Raw genomic sequence first — 27612 nt, 5'->3', positions numbered from 1 at the left:
AGGATTTTTCAACACGAGCTCTTTATTGCAAATTTTGATGTATTTTGAGTCGATCTGGACATTTCGAAACATCCGGCATCGGTTCTACCGGAACTCAAAAGTGGTCATTTGGAATTTTTGTCGAAAATATGGCAAATGGGGTGTGAAAATGTCCAAATCGGCTCAAATTACATCCAAATGCCCACTAAAGTGGTCGAGTTGAAAAATCCCGTGATTTGATATCCCATTTGCCATATTTTCGAATAGAATTCCAAATGACCACTTTTGAGTTCCGGTAGAACCGATGCCGGATGTTCCGGAATGCCCAGATCGACTCAAAATACATTCAAATATGCACTAAAGAGTTCGTGTTGAAAAATCCTGTGATTTGATACCCCATTTGCCATGTTTTTGAAGAGAATTACAAATGGCCACTTTTGAGTTCCGGTAGAACCGATGCCGGATGTTCCGAAATGTCCAGATCGACTCAAAATACATCCAAATGTCCACTAACGAGCTCGTGTTGAAAAATCCTGTGATTTGATACCCCATTTGCCATATTTTCGAAGAGAATACTGGATGACCACTTTTGAGTTCCGGTAGAACCGACAACGGATGTTCCGGAGAGTGAGGCGTAAGCCAGCGCTCTACAGGATAGTGTACAAGTCATTATTAGTGACTACAAATAAAATGGATAACTTTTGCGCTGTCAATTAAACAGATTTCTAATTTTATTTCATCTGTTACTTATGACGTCAAAAAAAATCCCACCGCGATCTGGAATATCTCCGGGAAAATGGAACCATAATTTACCTGCATATATTTTCATTAAAGGCCAATCTAATGTGGTTCTTTTAAGACTAGTTTCATAAAAATCGATTGAAAATTAGTGGAGATAGAGCCAAAAGTGTAACTGAAAGTACCTTCATTTTTGATGTCGGGGACGTAAAGGTTAATTGAAGCCCGCACAGAGCCACACTATACTTTCTTATTCGCACAGTGAAGGGGATCATCAGAAGGTGACTATTACGATCAGACTTTCATGGGAAAACCATCGTCAATTGTGCCAGACAGTAGCTACTGCTGTGCTGTGACCTCAGACGGCAACGATGGTCATCTATGCAATGGTTTTCTATCCAGTTTAAGAGGTTAAAGTTCTCGTTTGATAATTTGTGCTTTGTTGCTTCTCGATCTAATTTCAGATGTTGAAGCTGCTAATAACGGCCTGCCTGGTGACGCACGGTATTTGTCGGCCAGATGTTTCTCACATTTTGAAGCAGAACAGAACGAATAAGGCCATCCATTCGCCTAACTACCAGAATCAACCAAAAATCCCTTCTGACAGCAAAGTGGCACAACGGAATGCGTTTGATGCTTATGATTATTTCTCTATATTTAACAAATCGGTGACCAATAATGTTGGTACAGCTTCACCGTTCATACATAAATCGGTAAGTGGTCGAAATGATTGGAGCAGAGGGTTTTTAAATGCGGTGAAACCGTCCCCTTTCAAACGAAATGTAGCACAAGATGGCTATACGTATGAAAAACCCGCGGTTCCCTTACCCATCAAACCAGGTGGGCCGCTAGATTTCCCGATTAATCCGGATGCCAACTTGATAAAGCCCATATCTACCCATGCGCCGGAATATCTACCACCTGTGCAACAAGGTCCATCAGCTAGCACACAAGATGGTTCTTCAATAAGGACCAGCACACAGGCTCCAGTGACTCATACACAGTCAGTGGATACTAGCTACGATTCAAGTTCCCAGCCTTCAAGTGCAGGGATGCCAATAACCGGTACGATAGACGGTAATGCCCAATCCACTTATGGTATTGAACAACACGAATCTGAACAATTTACAACTACTACTCCGAGCTATAAACCACAGCAAACAACAACAACAAACGTAAATATTGGCTCACAAGATGCGCAAAACAATATTGGATACCAGCCATCTCATGATTCAGAGACTACCACGGAAAATGTATTCACTGGGTATACTCGAGGACCAGCAGCTCCAAGTACAAACACATATACGCAAAGTTCCATAAGTGACTATTCACAGCAAACCACTTCAACTCCAAATGTCGTATCACCTTATGCAGAGAGTACTCCATCGTCTTTAGCATCAACCGAATCGTCTCTCAGTATCGATGGAAGTCCTCAAAGTACTCCATCAACCAGCATTGACGAGCAGGGCTATAACTATAATAAACCAATTATACCACCAAACCTAGATGATGTCGTCGGAGAACCGGTAGATATAAACGAACTTGCAACAACCACGCCAAGTACCACGACAACAACAAAGTTCAATGGTTATTTTATACCACCTAAACCGTTACCGGGATTGGTAGTTCCAGGTACGCCAGGTACAAGTTCCGAGCAAACCCCTATAGAAAACACTGCAACCGTGAAACCCCAAATAGAAATAACGATTGCTATTACAGCTGGCCCGTCCGGTTCCACCACTGCACCAGAATATTTACCACCAGGTGATTCATCGGAAACCAACGCACCTCATGAGTCTACCGAAGCATCAGCAACAAACTTGCCAAGTTCTGAACCTAATATCCCCTTCTCCGGATATCCAAGCTATAGCCCAACGATCACGGATAATAATGATATGACAACAAACTCGGCTTTTTATACTACTTTCCAAAGTACTTCCACAGAATCATACTCACGGCCTGATGATGGCTCGACAGCTATTGATGGATACTCGCCAGCTGGAAGTTCATCAACCGTCTACACACAAACGTCCGTTGGACCAGATTTTTCAACAACAATCCAAATCTCCGGCTCAACTGGTTATGAGCCATCGGAATATTCTACCCCTGGACAATCTTCCAGTTATGGGCCGTACGGAGAAACCACCGTCAGGGAGTTTTCTTCTCCTTCGCTATCAACTCAACCAAACAATGAACCACAATACTCAACATCACCATCAGCAACCGAACAATCATCCTTTTCGACTGGCGCTCCTGAGTACCTTCCACCGGATGCAGGCAGCGGCACTGCAGGCTACTATTATCCGCCAGCGAACAACTTCTCTGCAGCGTCGGAAAACAATGCTCCTAACTATCAACCTCAGCGTACGGATCAGCCACCAACCAACACATCCAATCAACCAATTTCTGAATCCCCAGTAGAAGCCATGACTATCATTTCCGAAATTAATAACCTGGTGCCGGAGGCAAATTCCGAAAGCACCTACCTACCTCCCGGGGCAGCAGAAGATAACGCTGGCCTACGGATTGTGGTCGAAGACTCGCCCCTAAGCAGTGGCAATGTAATTCTTCCCCAGGAGAGACATTCAAGCACCGCCGCTGATACCATAACAACGTACCATCCGACAAAACCGCCGCGAACCACGGCTGCCGTCGTCGAATCCGAAGCGGAGGGTTCCGAACTACAACCTCAGCTGGCAGTCGCAGCACCGGCGCCAGCAAGCGAGCCGGGCTACAATTATCAGGTTCCAGGCGATAAACTTCCTCCGGCAAGTGCGGTTGTACCCTCACATACATTAGACGATCACGGATATCATTACAAAATTCCTAGTGTACCTTTCCACTAACTCATAACGATGCGGTAAGAATCACATTCCCTAATTTATGTAGATTAATAAGTGCATCAAACCACTCGTGTATGTGAATCTTTGGGATGCCATATTTGGATAGATTGAGCCTTTGTGTGCACAAATTCAAACGCAATAACCAATAGTACTTGACGGAACCTCGTTTTTTGCTGGACCAACAGACGAACACATTTAGCGCCTCATAATTTATTTCGTTTTTATCGGCTTTTATTTTTGCTAACGATAATTGTTTTTCTCACCATGTGGACGAGCCAAAACTACGCCGTCGCAATTGATGGTGGGTGGAGCGGGTGGCTGGGTGGTCTTGCAAGTATGGTTGTCATCCTGCGGCGACGACGGGGACGAGGCGCAGTGCAGTGCCTCCGTAGTGTTAGCACTCCGTGTCGTCACTTATGTAATCCGGCGGCGGTTTAATCCGAACAATCGAATTCGGCGGCAGTTTGATCGTGTCTTCTTCTTCGATTGAAGGGCTTTGTTTGGATACTTTGATCGGTACTGTGGGTGAGAGTGTGAGCTCAGTCGGTGGGAGGATGGCAGTGCAATGGAAGGTGAAGGGGGAAATTGCATACGATCGATTGCCCGTGAGTTGTTTTGAGTTTGCTTTTACGAGAAGACATTGCTTTGTCATGCCTAAGGGAATGTAAGCATTATGGGAATTAATGGTTTGCTTGGGATTAGCTTGAGACATTAGTGAGATTTTGCCGGATCACGGTGCCGTTGGATTGCATTGTCGATAAATGAAGGAGTTGTCAACTCCAGATAATTAACTAAAGGTCATGTTAGACTTGGTGAATCTGCCAATTAGGTGTCTGATAGGGAAATGCTATTTCAAGTTGTTTGCAATGCAAATATTTCATTAATGAGTATTAACACATTTGAATACTTCACAATTTAGCATGATAAAGAAAAATTCTAAGAATCACATGAAACGCAGTTTGTGAGTAAGAATTTTCCAACATATAGTGCAGCCAGATAATACAATGAAATCTGTTAAAAAAATTGCGTTACACGTCAGATGTCACAAATTTCGGATAACATGGATGGGAATACCTATATTTCCATTTGAAGAAGGAAGTCCATGATCTTTAAGGCCACCCTGCTGCAATGGGACCGTTATTAACGCCAAATGAAAAAATACGGGTTTAAATTTTTCCGAAAAGGAATAATTATACAAAATTTGATCGAAATTGGGTCATTTTTCGGTTTCACTAGTACTTTTTTCGTCGACTTACTGTTTTTCATTAGGTGCGCAAAGAATTGTCAGCAAGCTATTGTAGCCCTCCCCTCCCTAGAAAAGATTTAGCCTCCCCCTAGAAAATCGATTCAGTTTTTTAAATTTTTGAAAAATCAATAACTATAGGTAAGAAAAACTTCAGAGTAATGTTTATTCGCATCACTCTTATAAGATCCCAGGCATTAATGTGCATTTAATTTTAATATACCGACGAAATAGAACGGTCGAAGAAAATTCCAGAGGCTATAGCCCCCCTAGAAATGAGCGCTAGTTCCACCAATGGTTACCAAGATACTGAATTGCTAAATATTTAGAGAACATTTCATTAAAGAAATGAAAGCGAAAAATAGGAAAGATCAAAAGGAAAAACTACTACACCAGGAAAATAGTGAATAGTGATATTTCGGCAAAATTAATACAACATAAACTATAAATTGCAAGCTAAAGTATAACTTGTCAACATGTCCAAGGGCAAATATAAGTTAGACCTACAACAACAATATAATTCACAAAACTGTAGGTTGCACTAGCTCCGTCTTCAATCAAGGTCTAGCACCATCTTTGATCAACATTCCCAAATGTTAACTTACAACAGGAGTATCCCTCGAACATGCAAGTAAATTTGAAATGATTGTTACAGCGTGCGAGGAATGAGAGAGTGAGTGTTATGTCTGTTTATCTGTGCTTGTGCCTAAGGTTCCTTCGATAGAACGGTGGTTTTCTGTTTGAAAACCAAATTGAACGAATCAGCACAGTATTTTGAAGGAACAGTAAAGTGAAATTGGGTGAATGAGCGTTCAGCGAGTAATATTCCACGAATTAAAAAATATTCAGAAGAACGTAATTACAAACTAAATAAAGCAAAATTAAGCATACTTTAGAAGAAAACTGGACGCGCAAAAGCACAGAATGAAGTAAGTCAAAAACACTTTTTCGTCTCATATTTGTTTACGACAAATATAAAATAATTTCAGTTTCAATTAGGAGAAGACTGTGTAACTTTTGTGACTATTTAGTTTGAACATTCTGTTAATTTAACTGTGTTTAAGTTTGTTTAATTCTGCGCATGGTTCCTAATCCTGCGCAATGATGTGCAATTCGCAAAGCGCAATTCAAATGAATAGCACTATATACATATGTTTTCCTAGATGTGTTAATTAAGCTAAAAATTTGTAGGAATTTGGAAGCTTCGACTGGAATGTGGGGTGCGCAGAATTAGGCACCATGCACAGAATTAGGTGCGTTTACAGTAAATAAAGACAGACCAAAACATAAAAATGCTTCGATTTTGCTTTAAATTTTATTTATTTGGCGCTTATAGTGTCTCCTTCTAAGTGAGGGTGGGCTAGAAAATAATTTTTGGTATATATTCGCAAGAAAATTACGTTTCTTTGATAGTTAAGAAAAAACACCGGGCGTCTCCATTGAATTATTATCGGTGCTCGCACAAATTGACAGCCCTGCTTGAAGGCGAATATAAAACGCATTCAACGCTTTCAGTTTTACCCCTGATAGTATTTTTTTATCTGTCAGCCCATGAACATGACTACTGAACTGCTGACAGTGTTAATCTTTCTCAGTTTTCTACCCTTCAAAAGAATTCATTTATGAATTACAGTGCTGAATGATTGCTCGACTAACTTGTCAGTCATTTTTTGCTTGCTCTTTACTCATACTTTAGTTTTCAAAGTTTTTTAAATTACCTGCTTTTTAAAATCAAACAAAACCTAGGTGAAGGAAACTGATTAAAACTTCGGAGTAATGTTTATGTTTATTAAGATTTTTTCGCCGTTGTCGGCAGTTCAAAATGAATGAATGATTCACATTTGATTTCATTCGCTATTGTCAAGAATATTATAGCTTTTGGAAATTTTAATGTATTAGGCAAAGGAATCGCAGCCTTTAAGGTAAAAATATAGAAGTTGGATCTCCTTGATTTTTAAACCATAAAAACGAGAAAAATATACATATATTTTCAATGTTTTGCCATTATTAAAAAAGTCGAGCTTCATTCTAAATTTTTTTCTGAAAAGTTCATTATTCTACCTTTCTTTTGAAATCAAAAATCAATAAAATTGGCTCAGAGATTCTTTAGGGAAAAATTTCGATTTTTGAAATCGTCCTATTCAGTATTTCAGAAATGGGCATCCCAAACACCAAATCAAAAATTCGGGTTTAAAAATTTCTGGTACAAGTACACTAATTTTGAACAATCGGATTCTTTTTAAATTTTGTTTCACCGATAAAATAATCATAAATTCCCGTTCATAAAGAAACAAACGCAATAACACTTCAAATTTAAACCGAAACTTTTTGAACGCAACTTCCCAACACCAATCTTTTAGGTCGGCAGCATGTTAAAATCAATTGGATCAGTACTTTTCCTTAAAGTGCACTAAATTGTATAAATTCTACACTTTTAGAGATGGCTCAATTTGACGGATTTTGGACAATCGATTTTGAGTCGCTATTTCTAAAACGAATTTAATTTTTGGAGTATGAAGTGATGCTTTTGAACCTAAAGTTTTGGATTTTGTAGGTCATGGATTGAAAATAATTTTACCGTTAAAACGTTTCCCTACGCATTTCTGTAGGTTAGTCAAGCTATTCAATTGTAAGTTCGCACGCACAATTTTATGATGGGTAATGTTAGTAAAATAGCATGAAAGCGTAATTATCGACCCACAGTATGCCCCTACGACCTACGAACCAGGCATTTTGGACAAAAAAGCCATCAAACAGCCAGCCAATTAAGTTTATCTACCTGCTTATAGCTATTAAACTTATTTAATTGATTGAGATGTCGCCCCTTCACGGATTTTTTCAACCAGCTTCTGCAGTTGCATTAGTGTATTTACATAGCGGGTATTAGGTACCGGCCGGTGGTGCTTGGTAAAGCAACAACATCACAGCATCAGGAGGCATACCATGGTGCTAAGACCCAGCTGCCATAACCCGAGCCCACGCGTGTCTCAATTGAATTTGTTCATCGACAGAAATTACGCACGAAACCGTTTGCAGCGCCATCAAAGTGACAAAGCGTGCACATTAATAGACCAAACTCATTTACCGACGTCATCCTTCTCCTTCGTCCAGTCCCATCCATTCCTTCTAGTGTACGAATTATTCTACTGAAAAAGTTAAAGTTAAGAAACCGAACGAAGATGTTAAATAAAAACTATACAATAACGAGTTTGCGTTTCATTTTGGCACACTGCCGTTCCAGCTTCTGTTGTGTTTTGTTTTTTTTATTGACCGCTTTGTCAAGTGCATTATATATTAATTCACGTTTTTGCTTCGAGTAAAGATTGATGGTTATGACCATCCCAGCAGCCGGCAAACTATTGCTCCATCAGAGAAGTCGATTGTTTTCAATTTGATTGCCACTAGAAAAGCTAAACAGGTAAGTAGACATTACTCGTCATCGTGATTCAACGTCTGGGTGTAGACCGTTGGGTAAGTTTGAGATTTGTAGTGAATCGAAAAAAAGGCGTAGAGTAAAATCTAGTAACGAAAGATGACTAGAATTTTTAACGAACTGATAAATGTACGTTATTTGAATTCAAAACTTGGCTATTGGGTGAAGGGCAATTACAAAATGTTGAGTACCGGTATTTTAAAGACAAAATATGAATTATTTAAAAAAATAAAATACATTTGTTAAAACGGTCTTGTAAATTATTTTCATTATTATTATTATTGTACAAATCGAAATATCATGATTTACCAAATACTAGTTGAAGCTGTCAAAAAATGAATGTTATATACATGCATTTATAAATTGGTCATGAACATAGAGAGATCCGTTCAGTTTTGTTGTAATATAAGTGAGTAACAAGTTGAATACTATGTCCGGTTGACATCACGTGAGGTTCTACGTGCGACTTTAACTTCAAGACAAGCTCGGACAACACAAGGCGACGGCTTGGCTGAGTTTTGTCCCATGGGCGTCAAGAGAGGGATGCACCTCATAACTCCAACCGAATGTTTAGACGGAATCTATTTACTTCTACCAGCCAAAAACCGGAGTGTCTTTTGCCGTATCAAGAACTTCTCTCCACTGTACTCGGTCCTGGGATACTTGTCGCCAATTCGTTGGGCGTCTCGGAAGGGAAGTTACCTTTAACCTGGGATGACATTGCGCATCTCGTTTCGTGTGATTTTGGTTCGTTTCGACCACGTTAAACAAATGGGCGTCTCTAATGAAAATCACTCGAAACGAGATGCGCAATGTCACCCCTGGTCATCTAGCACGTTGGGCCCTGGTGCCAGTGGGGTTCATGAAGAGAATGGATTTTACTGCAAAATCGTCCGGCATCCTTGCGACGTGGGCGGAAGACCATGGTCTCCCAACCTTCGCCATGTGTATGAAGGGAATCTCTCCAAGTAGTGCCTGCAACTCATGGTCGGAATCTGTTTAATGAGCACAATAAACGCAGCGTCGACAACGTATCCGATCACCATTGAAGAATTCGCTTGCGTCTGGCGTGGATTCAATAAAGGAAGTTACTCCACAGAAAGCAAAAAATCGGGTGTCAATTGAACACACCCAAGGTCTTCCAATGAAAAGGCACGTAGCTTACAAATTGTGATGAACGCGATAGTTCGCGGTCCTAATGGGTAAACCAGAAAAGATCTTTTGTGGAAGAACTCAGGGCTCAAGCAGCTTATGTACCAGATGATGGCAGCGTCAGAGAGACGCTGCAGCGTCTGGTAGAAACAGATAGACGATCGAAGAGACTCTAAAGCCACGATATAACGACTTCCTTGCCGACGATGGGGAGAAATCCGCTGTAACAGGTGCCTTCCGTTTCCTTAACAATATCACACGATATCTCAACTGAAGAAGGATGATTATCGCAATGCCTATAAAAGACGCAATTGGTAAGATGTTAAATGAATCAAATGGTTCTAACAATTAGTACAGCTGCTTCCAATGGAAGCGTACAACCCAATCGGATGATTGTAATAAACATATTATATAATTATAACTGCACAATGTCGTTGGTAGCAAAAAAGCGCTCTTCTTGCTTCCCACGGGGTATTAGCTCCGTGGTACCATAAATGCGAAAGGTAAAACTATACTTTCTTCAACATTATTGTTGCTTTTCGCTGAGACGCTGTAATTAAAAGAGCAAAACTTGCGCAAAAGTAATAAATGAAGGCAGTGAAATCTTGTCCTAGTTATTCCGAGTCGCTTCTGGATTCAAGCAAGGAAGTTTATTTTCAATCCTACTTGTATTTTATCGCCGTTGATATTAAAGATATTAAAGATCAATGCACGAAATCGTGGGCTATTTTAAGACCGGTACTACAGTCGAGATTTGAACACACAACGATTGGTTCGTTATAGACCAGTATCGTACTAGACCGGTTGAGTAACATGAAAAATAAATTTTCCCCTGATTTGCTTACATTTGGCGATTAGGTTCTTTTAATAGGCTCAATTTCATCATTAACGCAGACGGGATCATTTTTAGCTTTTACATCTGGCACTGGCATCCATAAATAGTGCCTTTGATCGTTATATAATTATCGCGTTAACACCGGCATGTGTCTTCATTACAATAAGGAGGTGAGAGCGTACGTGTAAGAATCCAGTCGTGATTGCTATATCGGTATGAATCGATCATCGGTTATATTGCTGGCTAGTAAAAAACTAAAGTCGATGATGATGGTCGTATTGGAAAGGTTGACCTGACTTACTGGATATAGGTACGCGCGTGATGAAAATGCGTGCCGCCGTCTGTTAGGTGCACAGTTCGGCAAGTATAACTTTTCATATAGGTCATTGAATCCATTCGGTTTATGTAGAAAATAAGAAAGATATTCCCACTGTCGGAATCCGTTTTAACTGAGTATTTCGATGATGCAACTGGGCTGTGATTGAGGCAGTTGATGGCTGTTAGCTGTTTGGCATTTTATGCAAATCAACAACTTTAGAGATGAAGATTCCACGTGTGTTCATGTAATTGACACAATCGTGATGCAAGCCTTTCTTATCACAATTGTTTAATCTAAAAGCAGCGGTATTATCTCGCCTCAAACAAGGACTAGTGTGTGGGCAGAACATACGTTTTGATACTTATATCGTTCAGCAATAAATACGCAATGGTGTTTTAATTTATTTAATATGTACTTCATAAACATAGTAAACTGGAATCCATTTTTTTCTTTCATTGAATGTATTACGATTCATAATACATTACTTAGAATAAGATGACAAATTTTTCTGAAGAATTTAGTTTCCGCTCTGGCAACTATCTGAATATTGCAATCTACAAACAAAGCCTACAACATCCAATATTATCTTTATTCTTTAAAATTTATTTTCCTAAAAAGTCAGAAAATTTACATAACCTCATGCATAATTTAGTGAGTTGGTCATAGGTAGAGTTAATTTTGCATTCACAGCACAGTGTTTGTCAAATGATGTCAAATGATGAGTGCACAGAAGGAAGACAAGAAATATTCAAACAATGTTTCATAAATAAAATAAATCAATTTGCTATAATTAATTTTAATTAGAGCACTTAAGTTGTGCACTTTAAACGGACTAACAGAGTGCCAATATACTGGGTGGTAGGTAGCTTAGTACAGATATTTCAGGGGCGATAGAGGATCATATTTGACGAAAAAAATCCTTCTACGCATATGGCCAAATCTCGATCGTTACAGAGTTAAAGAACATTTTTAGTTTTCGGTTCTGTTTACCTTCTGGTACAAGAACTATGCTAGCTATAGCTCAATACTATTACTTTCATTCGAAAACTGAGAAAATTTTGTATTGAAAATTGGTCTTAAACCTCCTACTTCATGAGATTTAATAACTTTTTAGAAGCAAAAAGCTTTGAAATAAGTGTTTCTCATGGCATTTTTATCGGAGTTCTTCCAAAGATGTGAGATAAAATAGATTGCTGTTACTCACCGATTCAAAGCTCTTGTACCGTTCTGGAATTCATTCTTAGACGCAAAACGTCTATCTCTTTTAGTTTCGTGGCAATTTCATTTTAAACGTATGGTTTTGGGTGTTGAATTAGTATCAGAAAATTGCAAGAATTCATACATCACGCATAGCACACTAGATTATCGCTTGCGATGAACACATTCTGACACGTATGAAAAACAACAACAGTGGTTTTCATAAATTGATGGTTCGCTGCTACCTTTGCTTGCATAATCTTGCAAAACATGCATGAACATGAAAGGATGCATTTTTACCCGGTTCAGCCCGGTCCACACCTCCATAGTGACAAGGGACTGTGCCGCAATTCCCTTGTGCTTGTCTTGAAATCATTTCCCACGATTCGCAAAATTTTATGGTCAATCGCTGACGCCACTTGCTGATGAGGCTGAGGCCTGAGATTTGGCCATATGCGTAGCAGGATTTTTTTCGTCAAATATGATCCTTTATCACCCCCTGAAATATCTGCACTAAGCTACCTAACACCCTGTATAAGCAATGACCTTTGTCACAATCTCGTGTTTTGCAAGATTCTGAGGAGTTCATGGGTGGTTTAATATACAAATTTTCCTCAAAGTAAAGTAAAAAACAACTCCTCCATTGCTTAGCCTGATAAAATAAAGCGGATAGCATATAGATATTCGCCATGATTATATAACATTTCGCCGAATACCATTTTGCGGAACACCACTTCTCGGTTGATCATAACGCGGAATATAGAGTTTCGCGGATTACCATTTCGCGAAAAACCGTATGCGGGATGTACCATTTCATGGAAAATCTTTTCGTGGAAAGTACTATTTCACAGGGGTGATCCTCTCCCTACTCGGTATCGCTCGTTCGGACCCAACTGAAAGAAAGTAATAGAGATCAGTAGACCTAGGAAAATACATAAACCTAGATAGAGGTGATTTATAGGGGGACTGCCCCCCGCAGTGTCCTGCGCTTCCGACGGTGGGTCGCCGGCAACTCTCGCGGTCTGCGGTCGTCTCTTCCTGAATCATCTAGTGTTACTATTGATAGTTATTGGTGGTCTTGCTATTGACTAACGTTTTATGGAAGAGTCTAAAATTTTTCGAGTTCGATTAGTTTTTGAGTTACGCAAAAATTTCTGTTTTATTTGTATGAGAGTCCTAATCTCCCTACCACAGGGATGAGGGGTCCTAAACCATCATTAAAATATTCCTGCCTCCAAAACCCCCCACTTGCTAAATTTAGTTCCATTTGCTTGATTATTTCTCGAGATATGAGGAAATTTGCATTTCATTTGTACAGGAGCCCCTCCCCCCTTAAGGTGTGGAGGGGTTCCAATTAAACATAGAAACAAATTCTTGCCTTCAAAGACCTTAACATGCCAAATTTGGTTTCAGTTGCTAGATTAGTTCGCGAGTTAAGAGGAAATTTGTGTTTCATTTATATAGGAGCCCCTTCATCTTGAAGGGGAGAGGGGTCATAATTCCCCTCCTAAAGAAGGGAGGGTTCGCAATTCACCATTGAAAAAAAATTGCTTGATTAGTTCTGGAGTTATGGGAAAATTTGTATTTCATTTGTATAGGAGCCCCCCGTCCTAAAGCGGGGAGGGGTCCTAATTCGCCATAGAAAAAATTCTTGCCTCCAAAAATCTTCACGTACCAAATTTGGTTCCATTTGCTTGATTAATTCTCGAGTTATGAGGAAATGTGTATTTCATTTGTACAGGAGCCCCCCTCTTGACGGAAGGAGGGGTCTCCATTCACCATAGAAAAAATTCTTGTCTCCAAAAGCATCCACATGCCAAATTTGGTTCCATTTGCTTGATTAGTTCTCGATATAAGTGGAAATTTGTATTTCATGTGTATGGAAGCCCCCTCTCCCTCTTAAAGCGAAGAGGGGTCATAATTCCCTTTATAAAGAGGGGAGGGGTCTCAATTCACCATAAAAAAAATTCTTGCGTCTTAAAACACCCACATGCCAAATTTGGTTCCAATTGCTTGATTAGTTCTCTAGTTATGCAGAAATGTGTATTTCATTTGTATGCCCGCCCCCTCCCCCTCCTCTTAGGGGAAGGAAGGGACTCTAACTGTTATATGAACCTTTCCCGGCCCCAAAATCTCCTACACGCAAATTTTCACGCCGATCGGTTTAGTAGTTTTCGATTCTATAAGGAACATACCGACCGACAAACAGAAATCTATTTTTATAGGTAGGTACCTATAATAACTAGATTGGAGTGAAAAAGTTCGACCACACATCACTCGAGAACGGAGCGTCTGATTCGAGCTGTCTTTTTTAATTGTGTTCGTTTCTACCACCGCAATGTTTTTATGGCAAGAAAAATCAGAAAGTTTTCTGGAAAGATTGGGAAACTTTACAGGCAATTGGATTTCGCCATATTAATAGTCCGATTCCATGTGCTATGTTTAGCAGCCAGACACTTTGTTACAGGTGCGCTAGATTACTTATGTCAGTGGTGCAGTTGTCAAAATCAGCTGCCTAAAAATGTAAACTTATTGTCTCAAGCTTTTGTTTTGCTGTTTGTAAATAGTGCGGTCTGTGGTAACTTTGCAATCACTCGGCGGGGGTAATAAGGCTTGTGACGTAATAAGCTTCTAATGTACTTCTAAGCCATTTTGTAATACAAACAAAAATCGTGATCACGCAGACCTATAGTAAAGCGTCTAGGTCTATAACGTTGTTACCGTGGTCGTCGAATGGTAAACGAACACGTGTTAATGCGATTACCTTCATTGAAATCGCCACTTCTAACAATGATATAATGATAATACTTGATATTAACCACTTTTCTGGCCTTGCAGTAGATAATCGACATTAAGTAATGTGTTGTAGCTAAACCTTACTGATCAAACCAGACTTAAATTTAAAGTGTCAATAATAAAATACCTTCACCTCATTTACCGAATTAATGAAACAAACACAAAGCAATTTTATACTTTTTTATTTGCATATCCAAAGGTTTGAAAGTAGGTTTACAAATGGTTTAAGCACTGAATTGACTGAACTCGGCCTTTCCAATCATCAAATGTTAAATACATTTTGCATATATAGTTAAATAGAATCCAGTTATATAAATCAACAGTAAATGCATGCATGAATGAAAATTTTACAAAAGTAGTGAACCAAGCAGCTATTATAAATCGTATTTATATAACACTAGCTGACCCGACAAACTTCGTATAGCCACAAATTAAACTGTGTTGTACATGAATCGTGAATCTAGGATGACCTTTGTCACAATCTCGAGTTTTGCACGTTTCTGAGGAGTTCATGGGTGCTTTAATATACAAATTTTCGTCAGAGTAGAAAACAACTCCCCCATTGCTAAGCCTGATAAAATAAAGCGGATAGCATTTAAATATTCGTCATCATTACAAAGCATTTCGCTGAATACCATTTTGCGGAACACCAATTCTCGGTTGACCATAACGCGGAATATAGAGAAAAGGCTTACGCGGGATGTAGCATTTCACGGAAAATCTTTTCGTGGAAAGTGCCATTTTGCAGGGGTGACCCAACTGAATGAAAGTAATAGAGGTCAGTAGACCTAGGAAAATAAATAAACCTAGCTAGAGGTGATCTTTACGAGGGCTGCCCCCCGCAGTGGCTGGCGCTTCCGACGGCAGGTCGCCGGAAACACTCGCGGCCTGTGGCCGTCTCGCCTTGAATCATCTAATGTTACTATTGATAATTTTGGTGTTCTTGTTATTGACTAATGTTTTATGACAAAGTCTAAAATTTCTCGAGTTCGATTAGTTTTGAGTTACGCAAAAAATTCTGTTTTATTTGTATGAAAGTCCTTATCCCCCTACCGTAGAGGTAAGGGGTCTCAAACCATCATAAAAAAATCCTGCCTCCAAAACCCCCCACACGCCATATTTGGTTCCATTTGTTTGATTAGTTCTGGAGTTATGAGGAAATTTGTATTTCATTTGTATGGGAGCCTCCCTGCCCCCTCCTGAACAGATAAGGGGTCCAAATTCATCATCGAAAAAATTTTTGCCTCCAAAAACACCCACATGCCAAATATGGTTCCTAGTTGTGAGGAAATTTGTATTTCATTTGTATACTTTTTATCCCTTTTATTTTGACTCCTTAAAAGTATAGTAAAGTATAAAAGTATAAAATTTTGCTATTGTGATATTTTTTTTGTTAAATTTTAGTCAATTTAACCAGCTTTGGTCATTCGTGACTTCTGCGGGGTTGGGATTTGAACCCTGGTCCTCGGCGTGAGAGGCGTGAATGCTAACCACTACACCGGGACTGACCCCTGTTTTTTTCGTGATAAATTGTTTTAGTTTATGAATTATCATTGAAATAAAGATAACAAAAAAGGATTTGGAGCAAAGGGCTACTTTTATTTGCGTTTTCGTATGTTTGAAGAGGTGGTTAAAAGTGAAATTGAGAATTTAACATTCAATTCATTTTGTGGAATGACAGTTATCGAGATTCTGCATCCTTTTTAATGTTTATAAATCGAGCATATAAATCAAATAAAAATAAAAATCTAATGATTATTGACATCGCATAGGGTAAATGAAGTATTTTGACCCATGTATTACGCGCATTCTATTTTGGCCCACAACTATTTTGGTGAACAAGGAAATATACTGGAGTGCCTCGAGAGCCATCGTACTAACTAACTATTTACTATTTACTTTAATGAATAGGGGTATTAGGGGCATAATGAGCACCCTAACTTGTTGGCTGATTTAAGCACCCAAAATGACTGAATTTTTAAAGTGTCGTCATTGCAAAACATACATTCACTATCGATAATCAAAGGCATACTGTTAACAAATTGAAAAATAATTGGCATGATGACGAAAATTGCAATTTAAATTCATGCTTCGAAAACTAAAAATCGGTCAGTGTGTGGGGCACAATGAGCACCCCCTGGGGCATAATGAGCACCCTTATAAACACATGCTTGAAGGGTGTATATAAGTACAACAACCACACACACATACACACACTCACACACATGCATATACACATACATACACACATACATACACATATACACATACACATACACACCCACACATACACAAACATAAAACGTGTAAAAACGTCGAAAAAACTATTGACCGCCAGCCGCTTAAAGCCAATTGAGCCGCGGAGGTTGCCTCTGGAGCACACAAGAAATGCTTCGGATGACGCTTAAGCTAGCTATGTTTTAGTGTTGAAGACATAGGCTTTTCCGTTTCCCTCTGCCTGGTAGTAATACCGTAGCATCGAATCTCCTATACAAAATATGGACCACTAGCTCTTGTTCTGCAGCGGGAATGAAAACAGTTTTGAAGGAATCAATATAGTCCACCTCCTGCCCCGAGATTGCCCTTTCGTATGGCCCCACATACCGAGCTAACGTCTGCCGCAAAATGCCGTGATACTTGGCGACTTGTTTTGTGGATATTGCGTCTCACCTTATAGTGGTCAAGGCCGCTTGCAAGACCTTTTTTGACCAAATATGTCTTCCGGATTCCCTTGGCATATTCATACCATCACTATAAACAAGCATTGATGCGATAAACAAAGAAACTGACAGGTTAGTTAATGCGACATAGTGCTCATTTCACCCCACCTAAGGGTGCCCATTTCGCCCCCAGTCAAGTAGTTAAAGTAAAAATGGGTTTTTACACTAATTATAGTGTAAAATCAAAACTTCAATGAAGGTGAAATTTGAGATACAATGTATACATCATGTTGTAGTGTGCACTTGATAGATTAAGATATTCAAATGATCGTAAAAGCTTATTTGGTAGTGCACCAAAATTATAATTTTTTCGGCGTCTGAGAACCTAGTTAAGTTTTTTAATATAACTCCGTGTTTTAAAAGTAGAGATCACTCATTTTTGATAAATTGATGCTGTTGTACCTACAGCAGTGTTTCGCATGCCATATGATGTTACAAAATGCGTACTTTCGTAGAAAAGAGGGGTGCCCATTTCGCCCCGTGTGCTCATTATGCCCCTAATCCCCCTACTAATAATGAATCAGATTATTAGTGCTGGTGTTCAGGTTTGAAGTAATTTCTTATATGGGAATTCAGCATCGCTTGCTTTCATGCCTCGCTTGATGCAAAAACTTTGACAACAACTGTTTTATTAAGTCGATACAATGGAATAATTGTTTATTCAGGTTTGCGGTTTTGACTAGTAAGCTTGGATTACTGAGCTTGTAGAGCAACGGCTCGCGGTGGAGGATTCGACCCCGATGTGTTCAAAAAACGCGATCGGCTAGATTGCTGTAATTATCGCGGCATTACGCTGGTCAACGCCGCCCATAAGGTGCTCTCCCAGATTTTGTTATATCGTCTATCCCCAATTCGTAGGGCAGTACCAGCAGGCTTTATGTTCAACAACTTACTTACTTATTTACTTAATTGGCTTGCCGTCCTAAGACAAAGCCTATTGAACAAGGTTTCTCCATGTAACTCGGTTGTGGGCTGCCGCTGACCAACTTCTCGGACACCGAGTACTATCCGCCAGATCTCGCTCCACCTGGTCTAACCATCTTGCTCACTGCGCTCCTGGTCGTCTTGTTCCTACCGGATTTGAGGCGAACACCATATTTCCAGGGTAGTTGTCTGGCATTCTAGCAACATGCCCTGCTCATTGTATCCGTTCAGCTTTAACTACCTTTTGGATACTGAGTTCGCCATAGAGCTGTGCGAGTTCATGGTTCATCATCCGCCTCCATACTCCGTTCATCTGTACGCCGAAGATCGTTTTTAGCACTCGTCGTTCACAGGTCCTCCTCGAGCATGGTCCATGTTTCCGGTCTAATAAGCGTCTGATAAAGGGTACACCTTGTACGGAAGCTTAGTGCTTAGTCTGCTCGACCGCAATTGCTTATGGAGCCCATAGTAAGCATAACTTTCGCTGATAATACGCCTCCGAATCTCACGGCTGGTATCATTATCCGCCGTTAGCAGTGAGCCAAGGTAGACAAATTCGTCGACTACCTCAAACTCATCACCCTCTATCAATATATTACTACCTAAGCGGCGTCGGTCGCCCTTCCGCTTTCCAGCATGTATTTCGTTTTAGACGTATTTACCTTTAACGCTTTGCGCTTTAGTCTGGTGTACTGTTCAGCCATCGCCACAGATGTTCCGCCGATAATATCCATGTCATCGGTAAAGCAAACGAATTGACTAGATTTGTTGCACAGCGTGCCCCGCGTGTTGATATCCGCTCGGTTCATAACACCTTGTAGCGCTCTGTTGAACAGCAGATATGAGAGAGCGTAACCTTGACGAAGCCCTCTGTGTGATTCGAATGAACTTGACAATCCACCCGAAATCCGAACACAGCACTGTGTACCATCAAAGCAGTTTGATGAGTTTCCCGGGGAAGTTGTTCTCGTCCATGATTTTCCGTAGCTCTTTCCGATCAATGGTATCACGTGCGGCTTTGAAGTCAAAGAACAAATGGTGCGTGGGAACTCTATATTCACGGCCCTTTTGAAGGATCTGCCGCAGTGTAAATATTTAATCCGTTGTACCTTCGACGAAGCCGGCTTGATAAATACCCACAAATCTGTTCGCAATTGGTGATAGTCGGCGGGAAATGATTTGGGACAGCACTTTATAGGCGGCTAGTGGCGACTCGTGGGGATCTAGCTTACCTGTTCAACCAGCAAAAAATACAAATAAATGCTATATTTTAAGCATCAAACAAATGTATACGACGGTTTACGGTTTACCACCAAACTCCTTTCTGGATTTCAACTACGAACCGAAGAATTTTCGTACAATTTACCTATTGAACCAAATTCAATTTGCACGCACACGGTGGCAAATAGGCTTATAACTTTGCAGAAGGTTGAACACCACAAGCAACATGCGTAAGTTGTTCAATGCTAAAGATGAACGAGTTAATGAGAAAAATTTGCGAATAATGCATGCCAACCGCGCTCTATTTTCAAATCCCCTTCGTACCAACACATTGTTGGTGTTAGTATCAACAATCAACACTAGAAATAATGCGTTGGCATCGTTGGCATGATTGGTCATTGAGGTCTCTAAAGCAACGTTCAAACGTCGTGTTGAACGTTTTGCTCATTAGCTTCGTAACTAAACAAAATGAAATCGAAGCGCTGGCCCTATAGGGATATGTGGTAGTAAGTTGTTCAATGCAAAAGATGAACGAGTTAATGAGACAATAATGCTCCCGCGCTATCGAGTATCGAAACTGTTTAACATTCTCTTTTTATCTCCTTCGTACCAGCACATTGTTCCTGGTGCTAATTCAGTATCAAGAATCAACACCAGGAACAATGTGTTGGTGTACTTGTTCATTGTGATCTCTAAAGCAACGTTCAAACGTCGTGTTGAACTTTATGCTCATCAGCTTTGTAACTAAACTAAATTCGTATTGCATATGCGTCGGTGCAAACGAGATCATGAACGAAGGAAGAAAATAATTTTGTCGGGCTGAATTTGGTGCCTGTCCTATGAACAGGTTGAACAGGCGGACGAGTCGCCACTGTAGGTGGCATTGAGAACGGTGATCGCTCGATAGTTACCACAGTCCAACTTGTCGCCCTTTTTATGTATTGGGCAGGTAACCCCATCTTTCCACTCCTCCGGTAGTTGTTCCGTATCCTAAATTCTAATAATTAGTCGGTGCATACAAACGGCCAGCTTTTCTGGTCCCCTTTTAATAAGCTCCGCTCCGATGCCATCTTTCCCAGCTGGCTTGTTGTTCTTTAGCTGCATGATGGTCTTCTTAACTTCGCCTATCGTTTGGGCTGGCACCTTTTCCCCGTATGTTGCATCGTTGAAATCGCTTTCCCCGCCGCCATGGTTCGCCGCCTGGGCGCCATTCAGGTGTTAGTAGAATTGCTGCTTCCACTTATCGGTCACCTCACGATCGTCCGTCAGAATACTGCCATTCTTATCCCGAAACATTTCGGCTCGCAGCACAAAGCCTTTGCGGGATCCGTTCAGTTTCTGGTAGAACTTTCGCGTTTCCTGAGAATGACGCAGCTGCTCCAACTCTGCACTGACATCGTAGGGTAAAGTGGCGCAGAATGCACCGCTTAAGCAAAACATCATTTTGCAGAGCAACGGCGTATTTGTTCCACGTTTTTCAACTTCTAGAAGACTTTGGGATCTTTTTTACACTTACTCCTGGTGAAATTTCCTAACAAAAACCAGTATTTTTTGTTATTTTTGACGATTTTTGGCAAGAGTCAAAATCATTATGTGAGGCAGAACGTCAAAGCCCGTGAACAAAACGCACCAAGTTTGCCCAGCTAGGCGTTAAACGCAACCAAAAAATTTACATTTAATCGCGTGTTGTATAAACTCCTGAAACTAGGCTGCCAAAATGGCGGAAGCGTTCGTTATAGCGTTTGTTACATACGCTTGTTCTGGGATACAATGGGTTCATATATCAACATAATTGGCAATAAAATTTAATCATCTACTTTTCTCCAACTGATGTGTGATGAAATATTGTAAGTTAAACAATGTACAATTAGGTTTAAGGCAAATTCTAAGTCCTATACAATACATAATATTGCTACATTTTTAATAAATAATCCGAAACAAAAGATGTACTGCAAATTAAAAATATTTTGTGACTGTTCGATCCCGCTGTGATGCATTCTACCCCTGTTTTGTATTTTGAAGTTTTTTGCAATATATGTGGAAAACATGCCTAGTTAAGGCCGTTTTTGTGATGAATCATCGAGTATGACAGTATATCAATTGGATAGACTGTATTTATTATGAAATTTGCATACCGACTAGTGGTAAAAGCTTAAGAGAAAACCGTGATTTCTTACATGTGGAATGAGATCGCGGATAATCGCTTGATTTTATTGGAAGTGGCTATGTTTGATGCTTTTACATTCTACACAATTATGAATTAGCTTGTTTTACACCAAAATAAAATGCGCATTCATAATTTTACCAAATAGTTTCCGCGTTTTTAAACAATTAATAGCATGGGCCATTCTACCCGCACGGTGCGTTCTGGACAGTCTTCCCCTACGGTAAAACTGAGGTTCCTCACACTGCAAAAGATGAGACTGAATACAACAGGGCAGAAATGATGATCCTCTAACTTATATTATACATTAATATTGAAAACAATTTGTTAACGGTTGAAATAAATTTTGTTTATTGTTTTCCCAAAAGTTATTTTTATGGGCATAATGGGGAGTATAGTTTGACGCATACGAAACGAAACAAGATGGGTTCTGTAATTCTATCAAATTCTAGCAGACTTCAACTTTTCAATACAGTGGTGTCACTCAGTAACAATAGTTTCAAAGTTGTGTTTTAAGAATAAGTTATGCCAATCGTTACACATCAACGAAGCCGTTTAGATCATCATCACAGAACTTAGTTTTGTTGAAATTCGTCTAGATTAGAGATAATAGTTAAGTATCTGTAGTAGTCTAAAATAATTATAGTATCGGAAGAGCCAGCGCCAATCCTCTAGAACACTCCAGAAACTTCAAAATATTTTATTCAATGATATATTAGACTTTTGGTAACTTTGTTCCACCTGTTTGGAGATAGAGAAGTATTCTAGTTGAAATCATCTCTTTCTATTAAATGGAATATAATCTTCTACTATAATAAAATGTTTAAAAGTTACCGCTTAGCACTCTTACATAATTTAATTTCAAAAATTTTAAGGGGAAATTTGAGATTTCTGCAGTAGGAGTTTCTGTCGTAGAATGCCTAATCAACTTCCAGCTTTCGGAAGCTTCCGATTACGCCGGCGGCTATATCTGCGTCGGTGCTATCTGCCCAGTAGGGTGAATTTTTGTTGATTTCGATCTGCATTTCGTCAAGTGCCACTAGCTGATCGCGTTTCGATTTGAGCAGTTCCTTGAACTGAGCAATGCAATCGGCCATCGGAACGGTGCCGCCATATTCTTTGGGCAGTAGCTTCGGGTTGATCTTGGTTTTCAATTCATCCATGTTTTTGTGTACAAATACACGATTCTTCAGCTTGTCACTCAGCACCGACAGGATAAATTCCGACAATTTGTTGGCAAATGGGGGCAAACTGACGAAGTGGTTTTCTTTCTGGCGCATCGGCAACGAATTTTGGACACAGTGAGCAAGATTTTTAATATCCGCAAATGACCAAATTCCAAGGAAACCCATTGACAGCTCGGAGTCGTCAATCACGTGAACATAACCAGCGATTTGGGATTCCTCCTCATCGAGCAGAGCCTCGACCACTATCGAGTGGATACGAATCAATTGGGCCGCCGTGAATCGGTTGGTGTCGAACTTTCCCGCACTGGAGAATACAATTTTGCGTCCTCGTTCGTCGCGTTCCGGCAAGGCAAACAGATAACCGGAATCGATAATCGCTTCCAGATCGGCATCGTTTATGTCCAGCTTGTGGAACCAGTTGGGATAGATCTGTCGAATGGAAAGATACTTTTCCAGCATTTCGGTGGCTGCCGGAATGGAGAACTTCTTTGTTCGCAGGAACCGCAGCAGAAATGGGGCATCCGTTCGGCACTTTTTGATCAGCGGATGTTTGGCGATCCATTCGCGAACCTGTTTCAAGGCATTTTCCCGGATATCATCTTCCTCACGCAGTTCGTCCTGGGCCACGAGTTTGAACTTGTCCGGCAGGTTGAATGCGTAACTGTCGTAGGACTCGGGCGCTTTGTTCATGTTCAGTGCGGCTGCCACTGGAAGAAAAACGAATCAGTTAGTTTTTTAAGACAACTTGCTTTAATGTTTTACTCCAGGCCAGGGATGGTTCGAACTACAACAAATACAGCAGAACTTTATTCAGTAAAATTGTAGATAATAGCTAGTTCTACAAATGTCCCATACACAACTTTGTCAAATTTGGCTTGGCTGAGCGGTACTGTCAAATGAATCAAAATTGAGTCAAAGTGATCGAACCATCCCTAACTCCACTTGCACGAAAACTACGAATAAAATTCTAATTATTGACCATGATTAAAGACAACGCACTGGAAGAGTGAGGAAAACATCTCTTGTAACTTTTCTAAATGATCATTGTAACATTGAGGTATTCTCTTCAACGCAAGGTTTATTAAGGATTAGCTAGCTAATGATGCAAACAAGCGATTCAAATGCAGTCGCAGTAAAATGCATTTTTGTATGTTTGACTGTAAATACAAAAGTTAGATCGATCCAACCCCTTAATGTAAATTTTTTTGGTAAAAGAAAAAAGTACTTCAAAAACCAAGAAACTGTTGCGAAGATACTAAATGTGGAAAACTGGGTAAAAGGTGTCCCACCTCAAATTGCATCACTAAAAAAATGCACTAGAAAATTATCCATTGGATATCTTGTGTTGAAAATTTGAGTAGAAATGGTTTAGAGTGTATTGCTTACACTGTATTTTTATCGCTGTCAATTTTTTGAAAATAGGAAAAATGACGTCACCCGAAAAGCAACGTTGCGACGTTGATTTTATTTATTTATTTATTTATTTATTTATTTATTTATTTATTTATTATTCGATTATATCCATCCGACCTGTTCGGTCTTAATGGATTGGATGGGGAAAATCCAAGTAGAGGCCATCCTCTTGGAAGCATAAAAACCCCACCATCTTTTACAATTGATACATTGATACAGCTATTTACATAAAGTCAACATTTCATGGTCAATCACTTGATTCTAATTAAACTAAATACAAAAATTACAGTCACATTATATAATACCACAATTAACAATTTGCACAAGCCCCTGGAAAATCGTCAATTCTTTCATCGGGACATCGGAAAACAACTCGGAATCTTGCAGTCAACGGTGAGTCGAGTGATTAAATGTTGTTACGAAACTCTGAGCATTGAACGGAAGGAGAAATGCGGTCGGAATGGATGTTGGATCAGGGTCACAAGCGTTTAAGCGGAATCCCAATGCTTCGGTCAGGGATGTGGCCAAAAAGTTGAATCTGTCCGAGTCTTTCGTTCAGAGAGTCAAGGACCGGGAGGGACTGCATACGTACACACTTAAAAAACTCAGCAAGATTTGCCGAGATTTGGACAGCCGAGCGTTCGGTGAAAATTTCAGTTTTGCAAATCAACGTTTACGGATCTTTACTAACGTTTGGCATCATAAAAAATTTTACCGAACGCTCGGCTGTCCAAATCTCGGCAAAATTTTGCTGACTTCGGCACTTTTTTTTAAGTGTGTACAAAGTGCAGAAGGCTCCAAATCGTGACGAACGGCAAAATACAATGGGAAAGTCACGGCCCCGGAAACTGTACACCCAGATGCTGACGAAGTCTCATTGTCTCACCATGGTATCTTCCGGTACCATACCGGTATCTTCCGCGGCTATTGTTCTTCACCGCCCAGCACAAGTTTGATATTCCAGAGAAAGTAAGGACGCAGAAACTTTCGAATTTTGCCAAGAAATACATGATTTGCTCATGTGTCAAAGCGAGTGCGCCGTTCGTGATTACCGGGACTCTAAACGGGCAGATTAACCTCAAGGAATGTCTATAGAAGCGTCTGCTTCCTCTGTTGAAGCAACACGTAGGCCCTACGATCTTCTGGCTGGATCTAGCTTCGTACCACTATTCAAAGGATGTCGTGGAGCCAATAGGGTCACTTTCGTGGGTGGGTTTCCGTACAGAAGAAGCTGCAGCCAGATGTTGTACAGAACCTTATGAGTGGAGTTAATCGTTAGAAGGGAGCGTACGGTTATGATATTGAAGTTGAATGAAATAAATATGTCAAAAGCTTACTAATAGGTTACATTGTATTGTCTGAAAGTTTGAAAAGGATCGTGTAACGAGTTAATTTTTTACAGCGTTTTTCCCGTGATGCAATTTGATGTGGGACACCCTTGAGTTTCTTCGCAAAAGCAATTGTCCGTCTTTTTAGAATACGTCCCATTGCACAATGGGCAAAAACGAGCTCATAATCCCAATAATTAGAAGCCGCTGGTTTGGAATCGTACAAGATACTTATTTCTATGTAGAAAATGTAAGAAATCGATTGGTGGTATTCCCATCATGTGCTCGGTTTTTTAAACATGTCCATTTTGTCCTATTATCTTCAAAAATCATGGTTAAAGCTAATCAAAACGTATAACCACTTATTTGCCGCTCGTGAAATGAACTCAAATAGCTTCCAAATAGTGTTAAAACATCATCTATACTGTGCAAAATGCACGAATAAATCATTTTGCCCTATTCACCCCTAAATACATAGTAGAACCACAGACAAACAAACATACCTCTTGGAAGAAAAATCAACAAAAATTATCGTACCTCACATTTAGCCTGAACACTAGCACCATCTATGATCGACATTCCCAAATATCAAATAGCAACAAAAGTATCCCTAGAAGTAGCATGTATTTTTTATGCGGAATTCCCCTTCTTTCGTCTAAAAGCGCCACTTTGACCAAAATGGAGACATTCCCAACTAAGCCCAAATTTGCAATGACGGTTTAATAGATACGAAGAATAGAAAACGAGTGTTATGTCTGTTTGTCTGTGGTAAAACCTTATTAAAACGGGTGCCGGGCTGATTAGTGTTTTGTACATTATCAGCTTCGTGCGACGGCTCAGCTCCTTGATCGAAACATCTTGCAGGGGTTGGGAAACTTCGTTATATAAAACCCACAAATCTCGATTGCCGGTCAAGTGTGATACCCTTACACCGACACCACATTCTTCTGTTGGGTAGGCTAATACAGGGGTTAGATAAAATGAGAACATGAAAAAAGTCAGTTTTTGACATACTCCTGGACAACCCGGAATACCTCCAATGTCCACAGCTATTGCGAATCTTAAAATATTTTAGAAAAACTAGAAAATATTCACCGTCGAATGTAATTGGTTTCATCTAAAAATGCCTTATTTTGTAGAAGTTATGGCCATTTTAATTTCGTCAAAAATTGTGGTTGTCCCGATCCTATCGAAGTTTTCCAAATCATCCAATTAATCATTTTTCGCGTCATACATTTACTGCTTTTCCAAAAATGTCTTGACAACGATAGGATCATATAGAAAAAAAGAAAACATGTTAGACAGTCGATCCCCTTGCCGCAATCCTCGGCGTGATTCGAAGGGACTCGAGAATGCCCCGAAACAAGCACGTAACACATCAATCGCTCCAGGTTGATTAGCTGCATCAGTTTAAACGGAAAACTGTTCTTGTACATTTTCTCATATAGCTTTTTGCTCTCGACTGTATCGTACGCTGCCCTGAAATTCGCGTAAATATCATGCGTGGGCACATTGTTATGCTCCTTACAAATTTGGAGGATTTGCTGGAGTGTAAAAATTTGATCCATACTAGCACGAGCTCCTATTAAAACCTATGAAATCGCTTGCAGAATCGCGGCTAACACGCTGACAGACGAACAGTGTCACGCGCAGTACCTTGTAAGTCGCAAGAGCCTGCATTGTGTCGTCGTTCTGCCAGCAAAAACAAATTAGATTTAAACTTCTCGGTCGGTGGTTTCTACAGTAGACTGAGGAAGAGGCACAATTTGTGTATAAAAAACCCAACCAGATACGTCGTTACCTTAATAAGTGAGTTGTGCAGTCTCCTTTTGTCCAGCGCCTCTGTGGTTCAAAGGTATATGGGTACCAGCGAACCACATGCCCTGGCGGGTGTTGTGGGTTCGAATCCGGTTATAATCTCAGATTATAGCTTAGTTTGACCCATGCACCTTCCAGCATTGGATAAAAGGTAGGAGTCACAACGACTACTTGTTAAGCGTAACAACCAATAACCCCCCCCCCCTCATCTTTCTGCTCTTTCCCCTCCATAAAAAAAAATTCATTACTTTCCCCTACCGCCCCTTCATCAATTGTAGAACCACTGTTTCAAAAAATATTAA

The 27612-nt window shown here is 40.0% G+C and overlaps 1 protein-coding gene across 1 annotated transcript; it reads right to left on the bottom strand.

Annotated features, from left to right (window-relative positions):
• Positions 1-22484: 22484 nt before the first annotated feature.
• LOC128736391 (clavesin-1-like) lies at positions 22485-26928 on the bottom strand. Its single transcript, XM_053830871.1, has 2 exons — positions 26868-26928; positions 22485-23458 (listed from the first exon to the last, which is right to left on the bottom strand). The coding sequence occupies exons 1-2, from the start codon at positions 26926-26928 to the stop codon at positions 22485-22487; spliced, it is 1035 nt and encodes a 344-aa protein (XP_053686846.1).
• Positions 26929-27612: the final 684 nt, after the last annotated feature.

This window comes from Sabethes cyaneus, chromosome 2 (assembly GCF_943734655.1).
Source record: "Sabethes cyaneus chromosome 2, idSabCyanKW18_F2, whole genome shotgun sequence".
NCBI lineage: Eukaryota > Metazoa > Arthropoda > Insecta > Diptera > Culicidae > Sabethes > Sabethes cyaneus.
Note: the sequence above shows the minus strand (reverse complement) of the source record. Positions and strands in the feature narration are given on the sequence as shown.